The following is a 21,335-nucleotide window of genomic DNA, read 5'->3' as shown; positions in this document are numbered from 1 at the left end:
CCTTTTACACAGTGTGGTTGCAGTGTTTCACTCATTATTTGTAAGACACCGCACAAGATGAACTGCTTCCAACATTTACCAGAGGGGGACAAGAAGGCTACGCGTAGGATCCGAAGTGCCTACCACAAAAAATATTATGCAGAGAACAAGGAGCGAATCCTTGCCCGGCAGAAACGATGGCGTAAAGAGAATGCTGTGATTATCAAAGCCGTCTCGAAACAAAGCGCGAACAAAGCAACAGGAACCGGAGAGAATATCGTAAAAAGAACAAGGAACGCGTGAGCAGTTACCAAAGAAAATACCGTGAAAAATACAGGGAACGGATCAACGAGCAATGGAGACAATATTATGCAAAGAACAAGGAACGGATCAAACAACGACTTCGCGGTAATAACGAAGCAGAAATAGGGTATTCTGGGTTATCAGTAGATGGAATCTGTGACCGAGGTTCTGGGAATGTGCAAGTGGACCCAATTTCAGTTTCCAACGATCATGTGCTTACGCTTTGCGGAATATCGACATGATTATAATTTTGTAAATAGGCGAGGAAAAGGAATAAAAAAATGCACTGTGAATATTAACTCTCTTGTTGCGTGATTCTTGAGCGTGTCCGAGTAAGTAATGTTACTGTGGTGGATACCCCCCACCCCCAACACTCTGACTTCTCATTGGATCATAATCACCTGACACATGAGTGTAGGTGATACCCCCCCCCCCCCATCCCCCTTACGTCATAGACGAAAAAGAATGGGGCGAGTTTGTCATTGGTCAGTTCAGGATCTCGCAGTTGATTGGTTCATGAATACTACAAAAGAAGCCCAACCCTCCAGTTTTCCTCACCTGCAAACTAAGTTGGTCTTGAGTGCTTAGAAGAAACATGTGGCGAGAAAAGGAAGAAATGAAAAATTTAAAATAAGCTAAAGAAGTGAAAGAAGAAGGAGACGACGATTCGATGGGAGAAGACATCAATCAGGTTACCAGTTATTGGGACATTTTACCAGAAGAACTCAAGGGAAAAATACAATGGGAGGCTGATAGACAATATGTAGCCGACAGAATAACGACACCGATATGGACTTCGTACCAATTAAAACCCGGCACAGATGATTTTTCCACTTGGACCAGGATTTACAGCCACTTAGATCCATGTCATTATTGTGATTTATTTTTTCAACCATTACACATGGAAAGTAGATGAAAGAGGAGACATTACCTAGGTGGCACCATTAAATTTGATGAAAAACGCACCTTTTCATGGGTACTACGAAAAAGGACCCACCTACGGGAAATGGTTTCACTCGAAATGTATGGACCTCTATTTGGAAGATTATTTTTCAAAGGCGAACATGATGATTTCCAGTACAGATGGATACTGTAATGTAGTGTACGTTGTTTTCAATTTATGAAACAATGAAAACGGAAGGCGCCTCAACCTACACAAGATCACACGATCGTTGAGTTCGCATCCGCTGGTCCAAAGAACTACGGCTATCGCTACAAGCGCTACAAGCTGGTCTTTGACAAACGAGTTGTGGACACGAAGGTCTGGAAAACTAGTCACAACATTATCATTATTCTTTCCCAGCACTGGACATATTAAGATCAGACAACACTTCTACTGACAACTTGCAGCTTTAATGAGCAAATTTCATATGTAATCAATAAATTTCTTTTAAATATCATAATTTCTTCTTTCATTTCATTAAACATAACGCTAGAAAGGTTTTTAATATAATCATATCATAAAACGATTTTTTTCTACAAAAATAAAGTTACCAGTATATTACAAATGAAATCATCACTGGATATCTGAGTACTTTGAACGACGAAACTCAGAGCATTGGTATGAACAATAAACAGTTCGGTTTTTGTTTTACAAAAATATTACTACTTTAGACAAGTCTATAGTTTTCCCCTGACAAGATGGCGTTAGTTCATCTTGGAAAATATACCACCCATGAAACGACACAAAAAACAAAACTACAAGAAAATAAATAAAAAACTTTATCACGAACATAAATAAACCGGAAAATGTGTCGAAAAATAAACCAGAGTGGTAGAATTGCCGTTGCGTCGCTATTCTAAGCACATCACAAGTGTCAAAAGCGAAGATAAAGAAAAATGTGCTCAATTGGTTGACACCTAAAGATGAATATGTGAAGACGTTACAATGTACTTGAGTAGGCTTACTTTTAACTCAGTCAAGATAACCAGCGTCTCTGACATAAAAATAACGTCGTATAATGTTTTTTTTTCAAGGTTTTATCCCCACAGGACTAATTTCCGGCTATGTTCTCGTTATCCCGGTTATCTTTTTTTCCATTCCACACTGCAAACAGAAGCTGTCCCCATCAGTAAACAAAAATGTTCTACAGAACGTGACATGGAGGAATCTCTACTGTTCAGACGATACCACCCAGGTGGAACACTGCTGTAGGGTAGCTAAGGCACGGTCTAACTGTGAGCACCCCTGTATAAGGCCCATCCTAAAAATAAAATAAAATGAGCTAAATAAATAAAGATTCTAAAACGTTCTAGTGTATAATGATTGTGTTATAGTTGGAACTTTGTACAAATCTACACTTGAATGCAGTTGAAGGTGGTCAAGATCGCTAAAAGAGAGGACAGCGCGGTGATTTCCGAGTATGTCGTTTATAAAGCTTTTCAAATTGAGAACTCCGGGGCACTCCATACAAGGGAAGCGATTTAAGACAAAAAAGACAACAACAAACAGCAACAAGAAGCAAGCTACAACACTGAACAATACCGACAATATATAACAACAACAACAACGGACGATACCCCCACAACAAAGAACAACAACAAAAACAATCAAATAACGACGGCACCAGGCTAACAATTGATTCCACTATTACAGCACCGCTGCACCGTTAAAACCAACAGAATAACATCAACGGGAGATTACCACGCTGTACTTAAACGTTCTCTCGACATTATTCTCCACCAGGGGAGGAGAATGATTCAATGTGCCTGCTAAGTAAGTGAAATTTAAATTTGGAAAACGTACCTTGCGTTCGGATCCCTGGCAAATCTAAACAGATCAGCTACGGTAACGTTTGTGGTCATGGATAAGATCTAAAAGGGAACCAATATTACAAATACACTTAACTGATAACATGGTTGAAATTTTTCCTTAGAAAGGAGCTTTAACCACATGCACCTAGAACGATTTGGAAGACACGTCGTGTACTACAAAAAAGGTTAGTAGGGTTTTCCGATTTAGCGGAAGATCCGCAGAAGTGGAATATGCCCATTTCAACAGAAATCAATTTCTGGACGTGAAAACCATTTAACCGACTTAAAATGATAAGTAAAATGAGTTGTTTATACCCTTTATATGACGATTTCTTCAGTACAAACTTTTGAGCCATGATAACGTGCTCTTTACAAATACATCAGTACAGCGCTCAAATCAGTTTATTTCATTCTAACTTGTAAAACGTTTCTGCTGAACAAAAAATTCGAGCAAGGAATATTTCTTTCAACTTAAACAAGACAAACAAGATTTCCATGGCCAGTTCCCTGACTGGAGCGTCTCAACGTGGTTTAACGTCAAACGTTTTTAGTTGTCAAAACTGAGGTACCATTTTAGCAGCTCGTCTCGGACCTCTGGCCTCTCTCGGATTTGTTTGTAATATTTTAAAAACCAGTGACTCTTGTCATCTTGAGGGTTGCCAAACACAAGGAAAGTGAGAAATGCACGAGCCTGGGCGTTTTGTAGTTCGGGAAACCCTGACGATCAGCACGAGGAAGCACGAGCTTTTAACACGCATTTGATTACTCAACCGGGCATAATAAATGAAATTTTCACGATAACCGCTAGAACGGTTTTTGCAAGGCAAAAAGTTTTCGTGTTTTTCACACGTTGTTGATCAAGTTAGACTCGATTTGCATTGGCGTCCTTTTTAAAGTTCACGTCTGTTTGGGGCACATTCAAGCAATTATTGTCGTTGAACGGATGCCTTATCACGGAAATAACAATAATAACTATCCGGTTTTGGCCGCGTAAACTGAGGTTTCTTTACTCGTATGTTCGAAGCCGAGACGTGCACACTACATTAAGTTTAAAGAGAAGATGGCTCCTGTTCTTCTTTTTAAAATCATATCCCAGCATCGGGCGAAACGATGTACTCGTATCGGGATACGTGCGCGGTTCAAACTATTCACCCTCATAGAAAATCCAGCTGAGGTACCGGATAGTCTTTGCTTATGATGTCCATACTAGTTTGTTCCGAATAAAGGACATTCGACTAATTAAAGGCCGTTATATCAAACAATTTTATATAATTTAATATAAATGCAGTCTGACCAACTTATTACTACTACGCATCGTTACAGAACAAAAGTACTGAGTGACTTTGAGTTAAAAACAAAGATATCAAAATTGAGTTCAATTCACAGATTCATTTAGCGCGGAAAATAGGTGCAAAATTCCGCTAAATTCCGCTAAATCGGAAAACCCTAGTAGGAGAGAGACAACCAGGGATTTTCTCAAATCCATTGCCAACTTATTAGTAACCAAGAGAAACAGAGCGTCGAACTCTACACTTGACAACTAGAATAGGACACATACATTCACTATCATCTACAGCTATGCAAATACTTAGCTTGGTGAGCTGCTAGATGTTAAGATGGATTCCGCAAAAAGTTCGAGCAATGAGTGCAAAAATAAAGTACCAAAAATATGCTCATAGCACGGCAACATTTTGTGTTTTATTTAAAAGATCTTACTGAAATTCATTTGTCTTAGTGACCCCGTAATTAAATTCTAAAGCATTCTCGAGAAAACTAAAGTCAAACCTCGTAAAAATGTTCAAAACGCGCTCCATTTTGTTTTGAACTGGCGTGAAACGTCTGTTTTAACTTGATAAAGAAAATTTCAAATCCATTTTTCTCTCGCGGGGTCAGGTTGAGTGATAACGCTTTGGTAGTTTTTTTTAGCTGTACTTAAACTGTTACCATGTATGATATGAGGTCTCTTTGGTAACTTAATTATCCCCCCGAAATTATAAATTATATTATTTATCGGAGTAGCACTTACCTGCTGGTAAAACTGAGTAATTGCTTGTAACAGAGTTTCAAACAATTGATAATTTCCTGTCTCACTTCCCTTTGGTTCTTGAAGAACACTTGAAATAAACAAGGCAAACAGAAGACAAGGTAAGAAATTTCTTTTTAAGTAGCTGCGTCACGGACAACACATCTTTGAAAAATTAGGCAAATGTTTTCAAGTTTGTCGATCGTAATCCGTTTTAATCTTCGTCATTCGAAACCATCCTTGTTTATTTTTGCGTTTTTATTACTCCTTTGTTGTATTTCTATGTGAGACAACTGTTATTTTGAGGTTTTCCTCAATTTGTAAGTAATCATTAAAATAACTTGAAATATCGCGACATTGCTCTTTTTAGTCTTACAGACAATAAGAGACAATACCAAAGTTGGGTGTCTTTTAGCCCGCGTGCAGCCGACAAATTCCTTCCTACATCGTCTTGATGAACCTCCAACATCCTACCTACATCATGTTTATGAACCTCTAATTTCTCAACACTAACAATAAAAGGAATCTGTAGGAACCAGTCTGGAGAGTTTACACTTAAAGCTTTGACTGCAATGATTACCTTTGTATAGCAGTAACTACAAACGCTAAACATGAACAGAGCCGGCCAAGAAACTGTATAGCCTCCTCCCTTGTTGGCTTAGCCAGGTCTTCAAGAAGGTTCAGTGGCACGGGATGAGGAAAACCAACACCACTAAAGATCTGGGCACTAGAATTAATGAGAAAAAGGAATGGAGTCAGAAGAGAACTAGAAAGAAAACAAACCAGTGTTCTATCAAAGAACTGACAGATCCATAAGATGAAAAACGGTGCAACAACAGAAATTAGGATTCAAATACTTTGGATTCACCTCGCTGCGATAGCTAACCATTAATTGCTTCAATGTTAAATACACACGAACATTTGAGAGAGTTCAGTTGTCAGTTAACAAAACAAAGTTTACTTGACCGAACAAAGTCCGTACCCCATAGAGAAAGTTCTTATGTACTCTATATATTTCCTTCCTTCGAACAATTACTATAACTTTAATAAACTGTTAAATTCGTTGTACCGTTACATAATGTTAAACTACGACCTAAACAGAGACAATTGACTGATGTTAATAACAACCTGAACTGGTTGACTGCATTCCATATTGTCTCAAAAGTGGACAGGACTAACGCATGCGGATTGCTGTCCGCTTGAGCTGTGTTAATCTCATGAACACTGCTGCTTTCTTCTGAACCTTCTTCATACTTCCCTGAGGAGTTCTGCAAAGGCAGTAACAAGCAGTAACAGTGAATCGTGTTCACACCGTCAGTCCTCAACAAACAGTTAGCACAGGTTGCAGGGTTTAATTTTGGGTTCTGTCCATTTCAAGAGTTGTTTTGTGTTTGTTACTGTTGGCCAAATGTTTTAGCAGGAAAAGGAGGAATGCAACAACTAAATGCCAACATACATGGAAACCTAAACTATAGGGTTTGTAGTCCTGGGCCCAGTTGGTTATAACACGATAAAGCTAATCCGATTTTCGCGTAATTTTGATCTTATTTTTTTTTACTTTGCAATGTCGTTTTCTGTTTATATTTTTTTCGTCCAGGTTTAACTTACAAACAGAAGCAATGAAGAAGCACTTCTGTTCAAAAGAAAATAAAAACCTCGAATAACATTTAATCCTGGGCTAACGTTAATAGGCCATTTCCGAGTTACCCTTTCCCTCTGTTTCAAAACGAGTGTAAGTGCGAAACCATTCAAATGAAAATAACTTTGATTTACATGAAAATGGACCTGTAGGCGAAACTCATTTTCATATGAATGGTTTCGCACGTAGACTCGTCATGAAACAGAGGCAAAGGGTAACTCGAAAATGGCCTATTGGCATCAAAAACCGGGTTCTGAGGATTACAATCAATTGAGCCAAAGACCTGGAGACTTTTCATTAAAATACATTGCTAAAGTAATTCAGAACTTCCAAACTAAAAGTTTGTCAACATCTTTGGTATAGGTTAAAAGACACATTTCATCAAAAGATTGAGATTTTTTGACAGTGCATTAAAAAGTGCGACCAACCTCTTGTTCAGTTTCATTAGAAGAAGACCGTGAGGAATTACCAGTCCCAGGCCCATGGAGAGCACGGACATGGCGTGCAGGAGGACCCATTACCACAGGGGACTGGGCTCTAGCAGCAGCATCATTTTGATACTCGTTGCATTTTCTTTCCAAGACAATAATGGCTGTCACACACTTGGTGATGGCTCCATTGTAACTGAAACAGAGAAGCCAAGAAACAATGGATTAGCTCACTAATCCCTTGGTTATTTTCCTTTTTCTTTGTTTTTGCTATTTTGTTTGTACTAAATGAAGTTATCAGAAAAAGTCCTTAAGAGTCAGCAGGCATCAAGACGTCCCATTTCCCTCCCATTTGGCATCAAGACCTCCCTAAACCTGTAGAGGTATGTTCCAAAGCTGTGCCCAGCATAAATAGAATAAAGCATCACAGCAAAGGTTTACGAAAATAAAAAACGTAACAAATACTGCTAACTGCAAAGGAGAGTGTAATTTTTAAAGTTTCAGTGTAAAAAAAGTTCCTTATGCTTACAGGTCCTTCTCTCGATTTCATTGCTTAGTATCAAGCAAATTTTAGCCTGCAAATGTCAACAGATTTCTTCCAATTTTTCACTCATGCAGGGTAGCTGAATGTTTCCTTTTCCATTTGGCTTAACACCCACCAATGCTCAGTAAAGTGTTTATTTCATTACACAAACTAACGATAATGTGTACAGACCAGTGAATTCTCAAGACCTAAAACATCACTTAGAATAAGTAATCCATACTTCATTGTCTTGTAGTTTACCTTGATCTTGCAGCTATAGCGTCAAACAGAGTGTGGGCCAGACCCAACAATGTAGAAGCATTAAACAAACGACCAGGAGAGCCTAAAACAAGACAAGTATTCATTCCATTGTTTAGCTCTTTGTATTTACTGTAGATTTTATTACAGGTTGTGCTGGACGAGTCAGAACATTAACAAGTTGGAATGTAAAGCAATACATGCATCCACCTTGAACAATTTTTTTCATGCCCCACAGGGGTGACAAAAAGTGTGATGTGACAAATTTGCAAAATGTCCACACATGTTAAATCGATAAAATAATAAGGGATTTACCACTTGACTACTTATTTTCTCCATACATTAAACTGGACTAAATCTCATGGCAACTCTATTATTTTGGTCTGTATGAACTGGTCAAACCAGGAAAGAGCAATGGACCATTACTTTCACTGCAATTACAATACCTCCTCCTCTACTGATTTGCTTGCGAAGATCTTCCACAGTGGTTTTGGTATTCCTTTTGAACACTTGACCAAAGACAGTTATCCAATGTCTAGAAAAGGTTAACATTTATAAGTGTACTAACTGAGCATGTGTCAATATGGATATTATTACAAGTTGCAAGTACTTATTTTCTTGTTCTGCTTTGCACAACAAGAGCACATGTTTGCATGCATGGTGAGCATTAATGTCAGCTGTTGATGGTGACTACTGCTCTCACCTGAACGATCACACAACACAAACTACTGATACTCCTTGGTTCAAACCATTTACTAAAAATTTAATATTATCACACAGCTTAACTTACTTATCTAACAACTGAAGAAGATCAGCTAAAGTCCATGGTGGTTTTATAAACACTATCTTGTCCCTAGAAAATGCAATTTAAATACCAATTAGAATAGTTACGGTAACAAAAAAACCTGCATTGTTGAAAGATCTCTCAGAAAGCTTGTCTAGGGCTTAAGGCGACACAAGTAGAGGTATCATGATAAATCAATATTTATAACCAGGGAATAAATAGAATTAAAGAGCCAAGATTCTAATAGAGCTGTACAAGCTGTAACTACATGTTCACCTACATATACCCCGATGTCTGCTTTTTTAAATATATTATAACACAATCTCATCATGTAACATACCAAAGATCGTCATATGCCACTCTCATTTCTGTTTCCACCACCACAGCCAGGCCTTCTCTCATGATACACTGCAGCTCACATGCAAGGTCATCAGCCTGATCATCAAAACAGAATCATCAATAAAATTGATTAAGAAGTTGTCTCTAATTACTTGGGACACTATACTTTGTTAATAATAACATGGACCTAATACATGTAAATGGAGGTATATTAAAATACGTTGTACATGTTAACAGGCACTGTACGTATTATTATTATTATTATTGTGTACAATACAATCAAGTAAATGTACTATGTACATGTAACAATACATTAGGTCTTCTAACATTTCAAGGAAATATACACAACAAGGTGTTGTGAGCACAGTGTACCTTAGCTCTCCTTTCTGCCAAAGTTTCTTGGAGTTGTAAAAGTTTCTTTCTAATAGTCTTTTCTTTGTAATAGTCTGGAAACATAAAAAAGGTACATGTATGTTAAATTAAAACAAAAGTTCTTATAAGGGTCTTAAGTTGCTCTTTACTTCAACAATCCATTTAATTTTCTTTATTTTATATTTTTTGTGTTTTTTTTTTTTTTTTTTTTATTTTTTTAAAAAATAAAAAAAAAAAAAATAATTTTTTTTTTTTTTTTTTTTTTTTTTTTTTTTTTTTTTTTTTTTTTTTTTTTTTTTTTTTTTTTTTTTTTTTTTTTTTTTTTTTTTTTTTTTTTTTTTCTTTTTTTTTTTTTTTTTTTTTTTTTTTTTTTCTAAAATTTTTTTTTAAAAAAAAAAGACAACAAAAAAAATTTTTTTTTTTTTTTTTTTTTTCAGAATGAACCAAATAAAAAAAAAACCAAACATTCCTCCTCCTATCACCTGCTTATCTCAAAAAAGTGCTGGCGTGCTTATTGATGACGTCACAAGTGGTTCAATGACCGCGCCTCCAAATAGCGCCCAAATGCGCGTTTGCTTATGAAAGGGTTAAGACCATCAACATAAAAACTTGCCTTTAAAGTGATCTTGCTTTAACACCACAGCACTGCTCTGAAACAGCTCTTTCAAACCCACAATAAGACTCTAAACAACAAAAAGAGTTATACATGTAGTTTTGCCCAAAACATAATTATTGCTAACTCTGCAAGTTGGATAACATCTGCAATCTGGGACCCCCCACAAGCCAAAAAAAAAAAAAACCAAGGGGGGGGGGGGGGGTCAAAATTCTTGATAAAAAGTCCATAAAAATAAAAAATAAATAAATCAAATAAGGCGTCCACATGAGACGTCAACGTCCAACGTTGAACGGAGACAGGGGCTATGATCTTCCTGCCACTTTCAACCACCTGTTGTCACATTGATTAAACAACATGCAATCAAGTGGCAAATGTGGAGCTCACTTTAATTCAGTGATAAAGACTGTGGGATGCGGTTGAAGCTTTGCTTGCAATTAATTCTCAGAAATTATAGTATGACAAAAATTTTTATCAAATATAACTGCTTAATATTTGTAAACAAAAAAAAAACACACAACAACAACAACAACAAACAAGACATAAAATTGCCACAAAAAAGACTGCATACCTGGTGATTAAAAGCCTTCACTCCATTAATGATGGCTTTGCTGCACAGGTTTTGATCATTGGAAAATAATACTGCATGTCCGTTATGTGCTGTTTATAGAAAATTCAGATAAGACATAGGTTACTTACTAAGAATAACAGCCATGCAGACAAATAAACCAAATGAATGTTGACTGTTGTTGATCATTCATTACACAATGTCATGTGTACATAGCACACAGTTTAGTTTAGTTTAAAATGAACACTGTCTGACTGAATGAATGAAAATGCAGATTACTATGTAAAAAATGTAGAAAATTGTTAATCAATCAATAAATGTATTTGTTTTGAACTGTTTTAAGAGCATACAGTCGCATAATATTTATACCTAATCAAGGGTCAAAAGTGACAGTAATGTTACAAATAATAATGCAGAATACAGGCTAGTACCCTTTCTTTGGAATAACAAACAGCACTGGAGTATCTTGTCATCATTGTTAGGATCTTCTATTGAACAGTTATCCATCATTTCCCGAGCCTGAATGAAAAATTAAAGTAAAAAAGAAAATTAACAAAACTATACATACACTGTAAATGTAGTGGCAAAATTTTAAGGAATTATCCAATAAAAGAGAAGGGATGTATTATCAAAAAATCCTTTGTCTTACACTGGCCCTTTGAAACAGTATATTTGTGTACATGTACATTGTATTCCAAGTTCAAAATGAATTTCCCATTAACTTGTGTTACACATGCAACTACATGTGTAAGTCTGGTACATTGTACATGTAATAATGCAGGTTGTCATTATTCACCCTCTCTTTCTTATCTGAAACAATTCACTTCAGAGTTTCAATACAGCATGTGTGTACCCTTGTTTCCAACTGGAATTGATTGGAATAGAGACTGTTGTGTTGTTGCGAGTTAATTTATTCTTTAGTTATCGCCTTTCGAGATTTACCAATAGATACCTACGCACACAAGTTTTTTGTTGTGATTTTCTGTAAGGTAAGGTAAGGTTAAGTCTGAGTCTCAGCCAAGTGTCCATACAGCCCGAGCTTATCTCGGTTTCCGTAGCATTAAGCGACTTGGAGTATTGCTACTTCCCCCTGGATGGGATGCTAGTCCATCACAGGGTTACCCCTGTGATATTTAATATACACCTGGGTGGAGAGAGGCACTGTGAGAGTAAAGTGTCTTGCTCAAGAACACAATGCAGTGCCCAGACCAGGCCTCGAATCCGGGCTGTCTGACTTGGAGTCGAGCGCGCTAACCATAAGGCCACCGTGCCTTCCACATTTAATTACATTCTGTAAACATCACTTTTATTTGTGTCTGTTTGTATTATTTCTGATAAACAATAAATTTCCATACCCAAAGAAAAGGATAAAGGTATCATGATGTGTTTTGATACTAGAGTGCAGAATGTTTGGCAACCAGTACAGTTAAATAACCATAGTACTGACCTCAGATACTGTCTGTCCTCTGATCCGTGGATGGTTGCTCTCAAAACAAAGATGAAGAAATCTCACAACCCGCCTTGCAAGGGCATCAACACCAAACTTTCCATTCTATATGTACATAACACAAACAAAACTACAATGACTCTAAAGTGCAAAAAAAAAAAACTGGCAGTTTCTTTCTTCCGTTGTCAGGTGGCCCCAGAGCTTCGGCCCCAGGTATCTAATAGAGTGCTTTCCGTACGTAACTGTAGAGAAGCGGGGCATCGAAAAGCGTGATTGCCTCAGCTGGTAGAACGACTAATGAGGCTTAAATAGCTCACAGTTGCAAAGTAACATAACTTCATAATCAAACCTTATTTTTAGCTGTGCTAACAAGCTTCCCTGTCTTTATTCTCCAAGAGTCACTCTAAACACAAAGAATATATAAAATTAAATTAACATGTGCAATGGTTGTAGTTAAAAACTGAATTATCTCAGAATATAAAGAAACAAAAAGACCCCTCAAGAACTGTGCATATAATGCATGTTTGTAACCTGTTGTGTTTTGAAGCAAAAAAAATCAAACTTGCACAGTTGTACATCTGTACAATCATGTGCATGTTATGTTATGCTATGATATCAATCTACAAGTACATGATTTTAAAATAAACACTTAACTATATGAGTAGTTCAGAAAAAAAGAGAAAGCATTATTGATACATATACAATCATGTACCTTAAGGGAATCCAGTTCTTGAATTACAATCCATGGGATGACAAGGACAGGCCTTGCAACACCTATAATTTGGGTAAAAGTACATTCTTAACCTGATGGTAATTTGATTATAATATAGCGTCTGTTTAAACTTAAGAATTGAAGGAGAATAATGACTCATTGTTGTACACAATGTAGACCAGGGTTGTCAAAATAAGTCAGAAACCGGCACATTTCACCGGCTGTTCCGATTACTGCGCCAGCTACTCGGAATATTAGTAGGTCAGTTCTGAGTGTTAAGTTCAGAGTGTTTCGTAGCCCTCTACTTTTTGGATGGAACCTGCTACTCAAAACCCCACTGACAACCCTGTATAGACATCCGTGTCCTACCATTAAGTATAGCACAAAGAAAGCAACCCACTTTGGTCCTATTAGTTTGGCACCTACTCCCTCCTACTCCTACTCCCCCCCCTCCCCTCCATACCCAACAACATTTTTACAAGGGAATCATTTCATGCCAAACTACATGTACATGAGCCTGGATCCTGGCTGTAAGCAGACCAGAAAGTGCAAAGCATGAACCAGTCTTAAATGTGTTTCAATCCAAAGCCAGTGGAAGACACCGATTAAAATTATATTACCATGCATTCTTACCTACAATTGGAAAGTCTTTTAGCTCTGATATGAGTTTCAAATGTGACAAAAGAACATTTGTGTCTAAAACAACATAAAGGGTATCCTGCAAGATGATTTTAAATGATTTTAGTCCAGTTGTATTTCACATTTTGCACACGTGCACAGTTTGGACACAAATTAGAACTTTGTACTTACCTTGTATGAAACTGTTGAAGGTTTTTCTGAATCACCAGTAACCTAGTGTCAGAAGAGTAAAATGTAAAATCTGTCTCAAAAAGTTAACAGTTCAAAAAGGTAAAAAAATAGAATGTTTTCTCTTTAAAGTTCTTAGTTAACTTTAAAGCCTTGCAAAAATATTGATTTGAATGGAAACAAGTAAATATCAGGAACATCGTAAACCCTGTATTAGGTGCTTTGCATAATTTTATGTGCAGTACAGTTAAAAAATTTCTCAGTTGTTTTCATCATTTTCATACTCACCTTCAATGGATCAAGAACAAACTCTGATCTAATTCCCTGGAGCTAAAGGAAAGAAAGCCATTATTTTATTATGTTCTTCTTGTGGACAATGCGCATGATTGAGTAAAATTAGGTACATAAACACACATGGTAAAAAATAAAGATGGTAAATTTGACAATTAAGACAATATCAAGACAAGAACATGTGTGATATGTTTTTTTAAAGTAAAAACGTCATGCAGAGCATATTAATTTTCATGGTTGCCACAGACATCAGTTTTTAAAATTCCCTGGCTTTTCCATAACAAAAATAAAATTTACCTTGCCAAATAAAACTAACACAAAATGTCAGATAAAATTATAGTCTGTGGTGGTCTGAAGACTCTGCTCCCATCCCCCCCCCCTACCCCCACCCAGCCATCAATGGTATTAAATCAGCAGTGTTGTTATTTGAATTTTCCCTAATTTTCTTCTACCTGTAAAAGTCAATTTTCCCAAAATAAAAGTTGCTGAGTTTTCTCTTACCTTAAAGAACTTTTATAATTTTCCCGGAACATTACCTGACCAGAAGCAACTGTGATAAAAGGCCTACATGTACACTACAACTCACATGTACATGTGGTATAGCTTATACCGAAATATAACAGTTTACCAACCAAGTTGTTATTCATTGTCTGAATATTCTCAGACACTTGAAAATATTCAGGTTATCCTTTATTCTCTATGTACTGAAACTGTCATCAGGTACTGGGTTTTGTTGTATATTTCTGAGTTTGGTTTAGAACAAAATCAACTGCAAGAACCTGCCATTGGTATGTCCTTACCTCCAGTTTAATTTCATCAGCAAGCTCCGCCTTTTTATGTCGAGCAACATAATTATTGTCATTTACAAAACTGTTGAAAGAGCCTTGACTGTGCAGCTGCATGTCCTCCTCTACTTGTGCTTGATAAGCTGACAGATCTGACACTGTTGGTTTGTACCAGCTGCGTGTTGGTGTAGGAACACCATCCGACACACAATTCAACGATGCTGAGGGACTTAGTAACTTTTGTCCAGTATCTGTCTTGACAGAATTTCTTCCAAGTATGGTTGGGTGATGCGATAAAGGACTAAATGGCGTATGAACAGTGCTGCTAGCTGATGGTGCTTTGGTGGTTTGTTTAGAATTCTTTGAAACATTGTTGTTCACAGGTATACTAACACTGCCAGAAAATGAGTCTTTTTTATTATGCTGTGAAAACTGCCAAGAATGAATTCTCTGGTTGCTGCCACACTTGTCATTTCTGACTCTTTTTCTGTTTCTTCGTTGAGTTAATGCATGCTCTGTAGTACTTTGTTCATGCGTGGGCCTGAAGTAAGGGCCCTTTGTTGGAAAGTCCTCAAAACTTAGGTTAAATTCATCACTTCCAGCATGACTTCCAGCTATATTTGCACTGACACAGCTCCCTTGTTTACTGGGTGCATACGACGTATCAACAGAATTAACCCATGCACTTATACGATGAACTTTAGAATGACTGTGCACTTGATTTTGTCCGTTTAACTTAGTATTTACTACACCTGTTGTCATCTGAGGCATCTTGTTAATTTGGTTTGCATTTTTATGTGGTGGTGAATCTTTGCTGGTACTTGAATGTCCAGGACTGGGCATTTTACGTTTTTCAGACAATTTAGCCTTTTTGTTTTTCACGGCAGGTCCATCACTTTCAGAGCCTCTTTTTGATGTACTTCCTTTGCTCTGTAAGGACACAAATGAATGATTTTTGTTTACAATGTACATTACATGTTAGTACATTGATGTCATTCCAAGTGTCAGTTTTTGTTAGCATAAAAGAAACAAATGCGATTTGTAACAAAAACAATAACAAATGCTTACATTGTACAGCTTGGCTTTATACTAACATGTAAGCGCAGAGATATGAAATTTATCTTTGAGTGTTCAAATCGATATCTCACACGTTCGCTGTGCTCACGCGTGAGATATCGATTTGAACACGAGAAGATAAATTTCATATCTCCAAGCAACCATGTAATATTCTGTTTATTATATAAACCGACGATTTTCTGAAGATTTCTGAAGATTTGCAAAACGTTGTCCGAAGGTTGTATCCGAAAATTTCCGAAGGTTGCTGAGGAAGATCCGAAGATGTTTTGACATAATATCGATTTACTTTGGCTCATTCAGCATTGAAATAGGGCAAAGTTGTGAGACAACGTTTCGAAATGGATATCTTCACATGTGAAGATAACATGTTATTCTCACGTGTGAAGATATGAATTTTTCCCGCGAAAGATTTCCTGGTATTTCACGTAATATTTCAAAATTTAAAAAGGAGTGCTAGTGTTTCATCGGGGTTTCCAAACACGAGAAAACTGATGAAAGAGTGCTTTTATTGTTTTCGAGTGTTTGGAAACCCCGATGAAACACGAAGCACGAGTTTTTGAAATAGCTTCTCAATGGGCGCCTAATTGCAAACAAAATATATTATTCACAAAAACTTATTTTTTTTATTTCTTTTGTTCAATTAGCGTACAGTTTGCAATCGGGGCCTTATTGCAAACAAAGGATACTATTCACGAAAACATTGAATTGTTGCTATCTTTTGTTTAATTAGCGCATAATTTGTGATGATTATGTAAGATCCGTGTTTTTCACAACTAAGCTTGTTTACTTCAAGCCGCCACAATTTGCATGCAGTGGCGTCCTGCTAGTTTTGAAACGTGGACGGGTTAGCTGAGGATGAATATCGCCGGTTTGGGCCGCCCAAAAATGCGCAAGAAAATTCCTTGCTTGCACAGTCAAAGCATAGTGGACAAGTGAGCCAAAGAGGTTTTGAGAATCGAACTTGCCAAACAGCACGCAAGCAAAAATCCCTTTAAACTTCTCTACTTGACCCGGGAAGTGTGTTTAAGGATTATGATGTTCACCGCATGCAAAGTCTTGAAGAGAAGTTGGAGGATCTGGATGGTCTGTCTTTAAAATATAGGCTCACAAAATTCGTTCACCATAAACTCGGTTGGGGATAAGAACGGTGGTCGATTGCTACGAGATGTTCAGGAATGTTTCTGAATTGCACTAGCACTGTAAACGTAAATTTTAGAGTGATTCTACATAACCCGTGAAACAGAAGCTTGTCTATTCAGTCGGTGTTTGTGTCATAAATATTAAAATTAGGATAACCCTGCATCACAAGGGTTTGACGTTTTATCAAACTCCAGAGTTTGATATTTCAACAAACTATCGTGGAAAGGCCTCTGTCCAGTGCTTCATCGGGTTTTCAAACCACACGCACCTGACCAAATTGGCGTATCCTGATTGGATTGTCAATTCATGAATTATTAATGAGTTTGAGAATGACGTTTATATAATAAACTGTATCAATTTTCTGACTGACCGGTACGTCATGTAAAAGTTATTGCATTAGAACTGAAACTTACAAGAACTGATGATTCGCCCTGACTGCTTACAATATCAAGAGGATGCTCCCAGCTTGATGCCCGAGTAGCAGTGTTAAAATAGTAATGTTGACGTATCCAGCCTGTCGGGAGTGGCCTGTCATCTAAATCAGGAAGGTTCATGGTGGTTTCACGGCAACTTTTTAATGAATGCACGATAAATGTCTGCAAAAACAAATGACCATTGAGTTAAACAATGCACAACTTTTGCATTGAGAAAAGGAAAATGTTCCAGTGGTACATAGAAGTACATTTAACAAGTTTCTGACGGATTTGCAATATTTGTTTATTTATTTACAGTAAGTAAGAAAGAATTCTTTATTATGAATGAATGCAAAGGAAACATGCCCAGAAACATACGTGTGGACTTACAATTTCATGTAACTTACTGCTAAACAAATTAGCACAGCAGTGCCAAATTTATTGGCATTAATAAAGTGATTTTGTATAAACACTAAAACAGCTAGTGGTGAGCACTTTTGCCATGCACTGACTGGCTTCTCAAACTCTGGATATCCTTTGTTATTATTCAACAAATGCGTGCGCTGCCCATATATGGTCAAAATGTTATCGATATCTGTCATCCGTACATGACAGATATCTAACAATAATTATCCTGCGAAATCGCGCGGAATATCGCCTGATACTTAGCTGAAGAGGCCATAGGCCAAGTTGGCTAAAATCAGACAATATTCCACAAGATTGAGCAGGATAATTGTTTTATTATTCAACAAATTATCAATGAAACACATTTTGCAGATAGAAAAACTGTAATTATTCACCTCCGTGCAACGCACACAAGAAAATTGTAATCGTTGACAGGACAAAATTATAAAAAATCACACTTTTCAGGATGATTTTTATGGGGTAACCGGTCAAAATGCCTCCAAGACAAAAAAAAACCTTCACAGCATATACAAAATAATTAATCCTTGTAAGAAAACAACTTCTCTCAAGGAAAAAAAAATACTTGCTGCATATTTTTTGTTCTTTATAAAATGTGTGGGTGTTAGTCTTCAAGTGAGCTTATCCCACTTGAAAGTCCCAGGGGCGTTTTGTCTTGGAGGCGTTTTGACCTACATTCAATATTATGTCATGATATGAATCAAATCAATTCAAAAAGATTCGGCATGATAACCTAAATGAAAGAGGGCCTTGTTATTTTCATTTTGTCATAGATCCCTGACAATAACATAAAGGCTTTCAATAAACATAGGCACGCTAAGCGTGCAGGAGTTATTTTTTCAATTTATGGGGTGGCTTGGGGTGAAACTGGGTGATTGTCCTGTTGGGATGGTTTATGCCATGGGTTGAGCTATTTGTGTATGGCGCCCCACGGAGTCACTTTCTTGCACAAAGTTTGCTTGCAAACAAAATAATTTTTACATGCACTTTGATACATCAGAACTGTTTTATTTAATACAGAAATTTTCATCATTTAATTAAAAAACAAAACTTATTCAATTGTCAAAATGTCACAAAATTGGCACGTTCTTATTCTGTTTAAAGCGGTTATTTTGTTGCTAGCTTTGTAGCAACCGTAATGGGTTACTTTTGTTTGTTACGGAATACTTTTGGCTTTTTGCCAAACACTGTAACATGATACCGTTGTTTTTCTCACTTTTGTAACATGATACCTTTGTTTTTTTAAAACGAACGTAACACGATACCCTTGTTTTTCTCGAAAAAGCCACGTCTCCATATAGACATTGAATGAAAAGTACTATAATAAACGAAGTAATAAACGAATCAAATATAAAAACCACTCTCTTCGGAAAAGTTCTTTAAAGCGCAGTACACCTGGAGTATTTGTTTCCTGTCAAAACTGTTCAACAAAGATTATCGTTCATTCACAACGTAAATTCTATTCAACAAACAAGAACTAATTGAGTTATCAAGTTGTCACGAAATGGCACGCTCTTATTCTGTTTTTGCTATTGATCGTAGTTGCTTTTAACAGTAAAGTTGCTTGTACCGGTTCAATGTTTGAACGAAATGTTAAATGTTTGAACGAAATGTTTTACAGTTGATTTCATTTAACTTTGGCCGCCCGCTTTGCAAAGTTTGATGGGAAATGGGAAACTTTGTTATGAAGTTGCCAATTACGGTGCGAGTTTGCGAATCAAATTGCAAACATCGATACAAATTTCCCGACTTAACTTTTTTGTATGAAAACACATATTTAACGATTTCTGTGAGGCATAATCTTCACTATCTTCAATTTCAAGTCTTCTGCGTTTGTAAACCGGATGAAACTGGATGGTTTACCCATATGTAAAATTGATTTTAATCGAAGCCGACGCGACGCGAGAGGGAAAACTAATTTGTTCGAGACAACATGTTTACAGCTCACTGAACATAAAAGTTTTTTATTTTTATGACATTTGTTTCCAACAGTTTAGCGTTGCAAAGCCCTTTTTGATAACATAACTACAGAAGGATTTAATAAATTCGGGCAGAAGTTGGGAACTTTGTATCGAAGCTCACAATTTGATTCGCAAACTACGAATACGTTTCAAATCCATGATAATCCACAACTCACCAATTAATCTTTCAACGAAAACGAACTGCTACACGCTGCGACACATAATTTCGTCAGATTACTTCGCCTTTATAAACTGCAATTTGATTGGTTCTGATAGTACCTGAAATCTGATTGGTGTGACAAACAAACATACTTCACTGACCCACTGAGTCACGGAACATCGCGTCGACTAAAGAGCTATTTTGAAAAAATAACTCAACAAATAGTTCGTTCTACTATCAGTCACTCCTGCTTTCTTGCACTGTTTTGTAAGCTGTGTAGAATAGAACAGCAAACAACCTTTGGTGGCACTGCAGGACTAACATGCGCGATCGCCTCATTTCATAGTAGTTCGCACCTCTTGCAAATGATTTTCATTTACATGACTTGTCCCAAGTCAAACGCGCATAAAACACGATCGTAAGCGGTTTTGAATAACTGTCTTACCTAATTTGCCAGAATGCAAGGTAATTCAGGTACATTCCACCCAAACATCCCAAAATATGAACCCATCTTCAACTGCTCAGTGCAAAACATCACAGGTATGGGCGGCCGTCACCACCAAAAATACAAGGATTTCAAGTAGATCAGTAGGCATATAACCAGGCATAACTAATCGATGATCAATGACATCATTATTGGTATTCAATGAGTAATCGATGGGTAATCAGTTGATTAGTCATTGATTAGTCATTGATTATTGGCGATGATCAATGAGTAATCGATGAGTAATCGAAGCCCAAAAATTTTGTGGCCTATCGATTACTCATCGATGACATCGGTTACTCATTGATGTAATTGATTACTCATTGATGTAATTGATTACCTTTTGATGTTATTGATTACTCATCGATGACCCATTGATTACTCATCAACTATCATACTGCACACAAAAGACACATTCCTTGCTTTCTTGTACCATTTTTTGTGATTTTTTTTTTCTCTATGTTAGTCATATTTTGCTTTATAACTGGCATTCTTATTGACAAAATTATGCCCTCACAAAAGGTCAAATAACCTTCCGGCTTATCAAGACGTGAAGGGCTAAGCACAAATACAGATAATATTTCAATATATTTCACTATACCCAACTCTTTATTAATAACAAAACAATTGAACAGGAAAACCAACCAGTCTGGAAATGAAACTAACAAGTACTGTATTTTCTCAATTAAACGCCCCCGGCGTTTATTTCAAACTTGGCTAGGTGAACCCGGCGTTTATTTGAAGCCGGCGTTTAATCGGGGTCCGGCGTTTTTTAACGGACTGCAATTTTCTGCCAATTTTTCAGATTGATTTATTGTTACCGATCTTTGAGACCAAGGGGCAGTTTGTCAAGGCAGGAACACACATGAGAGTTACCGGTTGTGGCACAACTTGCAAAAAAACCGCTCGGGCTCGCCTGGCTCGCTGGCTCGCCAGTCTCGCCTCGCTATTTTTTGCAAGTTGTGTCCACAACCGGTAACTCTCATGTGTGCGGGGGTCGCAATGCCAAAACTCTCATGTGTGTGGGGCCCGCAAGGCCAGCCCTTTTGTGT

The 21,335-nt window shown here is 37.0% G+C and overlaps 1 protein-coding gene across 1 annotated transcript in view; it reads right to left on the bottom strand.

Moving 5' to 3' along the window:
- Positions 1-1,625: 1,625 nt before the first annotated feature.
- The window catches only part of LOC144630201 (transcriptional protein SWT1-like), a 43,602-nt gene continuing 23,892 nt past the window's right edge, over positions 1,626-21,335 (bottom strand). The window contains exons 2-23 of the mRNA XM_078488523.1: positions 17,256-17,438; positions 14,641-15,555; positions 13,838-13,879; positions 13,553-13,594; positions 13,376-13,460; positions 12,743-12,804; positions 12,380-12,433; positions 12,031-12,135; positions 11,015-11,102; positions 10,587-10,675; positions 10,016-10,085; positions 9,403-9,476; positions 9,032-9,126; positions 8,698-8,760; positions 8,354-8,442; positions 7,911-7,992; positions 7,127-7,322; positions 6,188-6,327; positions 5,640-5,786; positions 5,063-5,150; positions 3,029-3,096; positions 1,626-2,486 (exon numbers count right to left, since the gene is read on the bottom strand). Of these exons, the coding sequence (XP_078344649.1) occupies positions 2,396-2,486; positions 3,029-3,096; positions 5,063-5,150; positions 5,640-5,786; positions 6,188-6,327; positions 7,127-7,322; positions 7,911-7,992; positions 8,354-8,442; positions 8,698-8,760; positions 9,032-9,126; positions 9,403-9,476; positions 10,016-10,085; positions 10,587-10,675; positions 11,015-11,102; positions 12,031-12,135; positions 12,380-12,433; positions 12,743-12,804; positions 13,376-13,460; positions 13,553-13,594; positions 13,838-13,879; positions 14,641-15,555; positions 17,256-17,396 (2,826 nt within the window). The 5' untranslated portion in view covers positions 17,397-17,438 and the 3' untranslated portion in view covers positions 1,626-2,395. The remainder of the gene's footprint in view (positions 2,487-3,028; positions 3,097-5,062; positions 5,151-5,639; positions 5,787-6,187; positions 6,328-7,126; positions 7,323-7,910; positions 7,993-8,353; positions 8,443-8,697; positions 8,761-9,031; positions 9,127-9,402; positions 9,477-10,015; positions 10,086-10,586; positions 10,676-11,014; positions 11,103-12,030; positions 12,136-12,379; positions 12,434-12,742; positions 12,805-13,375; positions 13,461-13,552; positions 13,595-13,837; positions 13,880-14,640; positions 15,556-17,255; positions 17,439-21,335) is intronic.

Source organism: Oculina patagonica, chromosome 11, assembly GCF_052425735.1.
Source record: "Oculina patagonica isolate OP01 chromosome 11, crgOcupat, whole genome shotgun sequence".
Classification (NCBI taxonomy): Eukaryota; Metazoa; Cnidaria; class Anthozoa; order Scleractinia; family Oculinidae; genus Oculina; species Oculina patagonica.
This window is presented reverse-complemented; position numbering and strand designations above follow the sequence as displayed.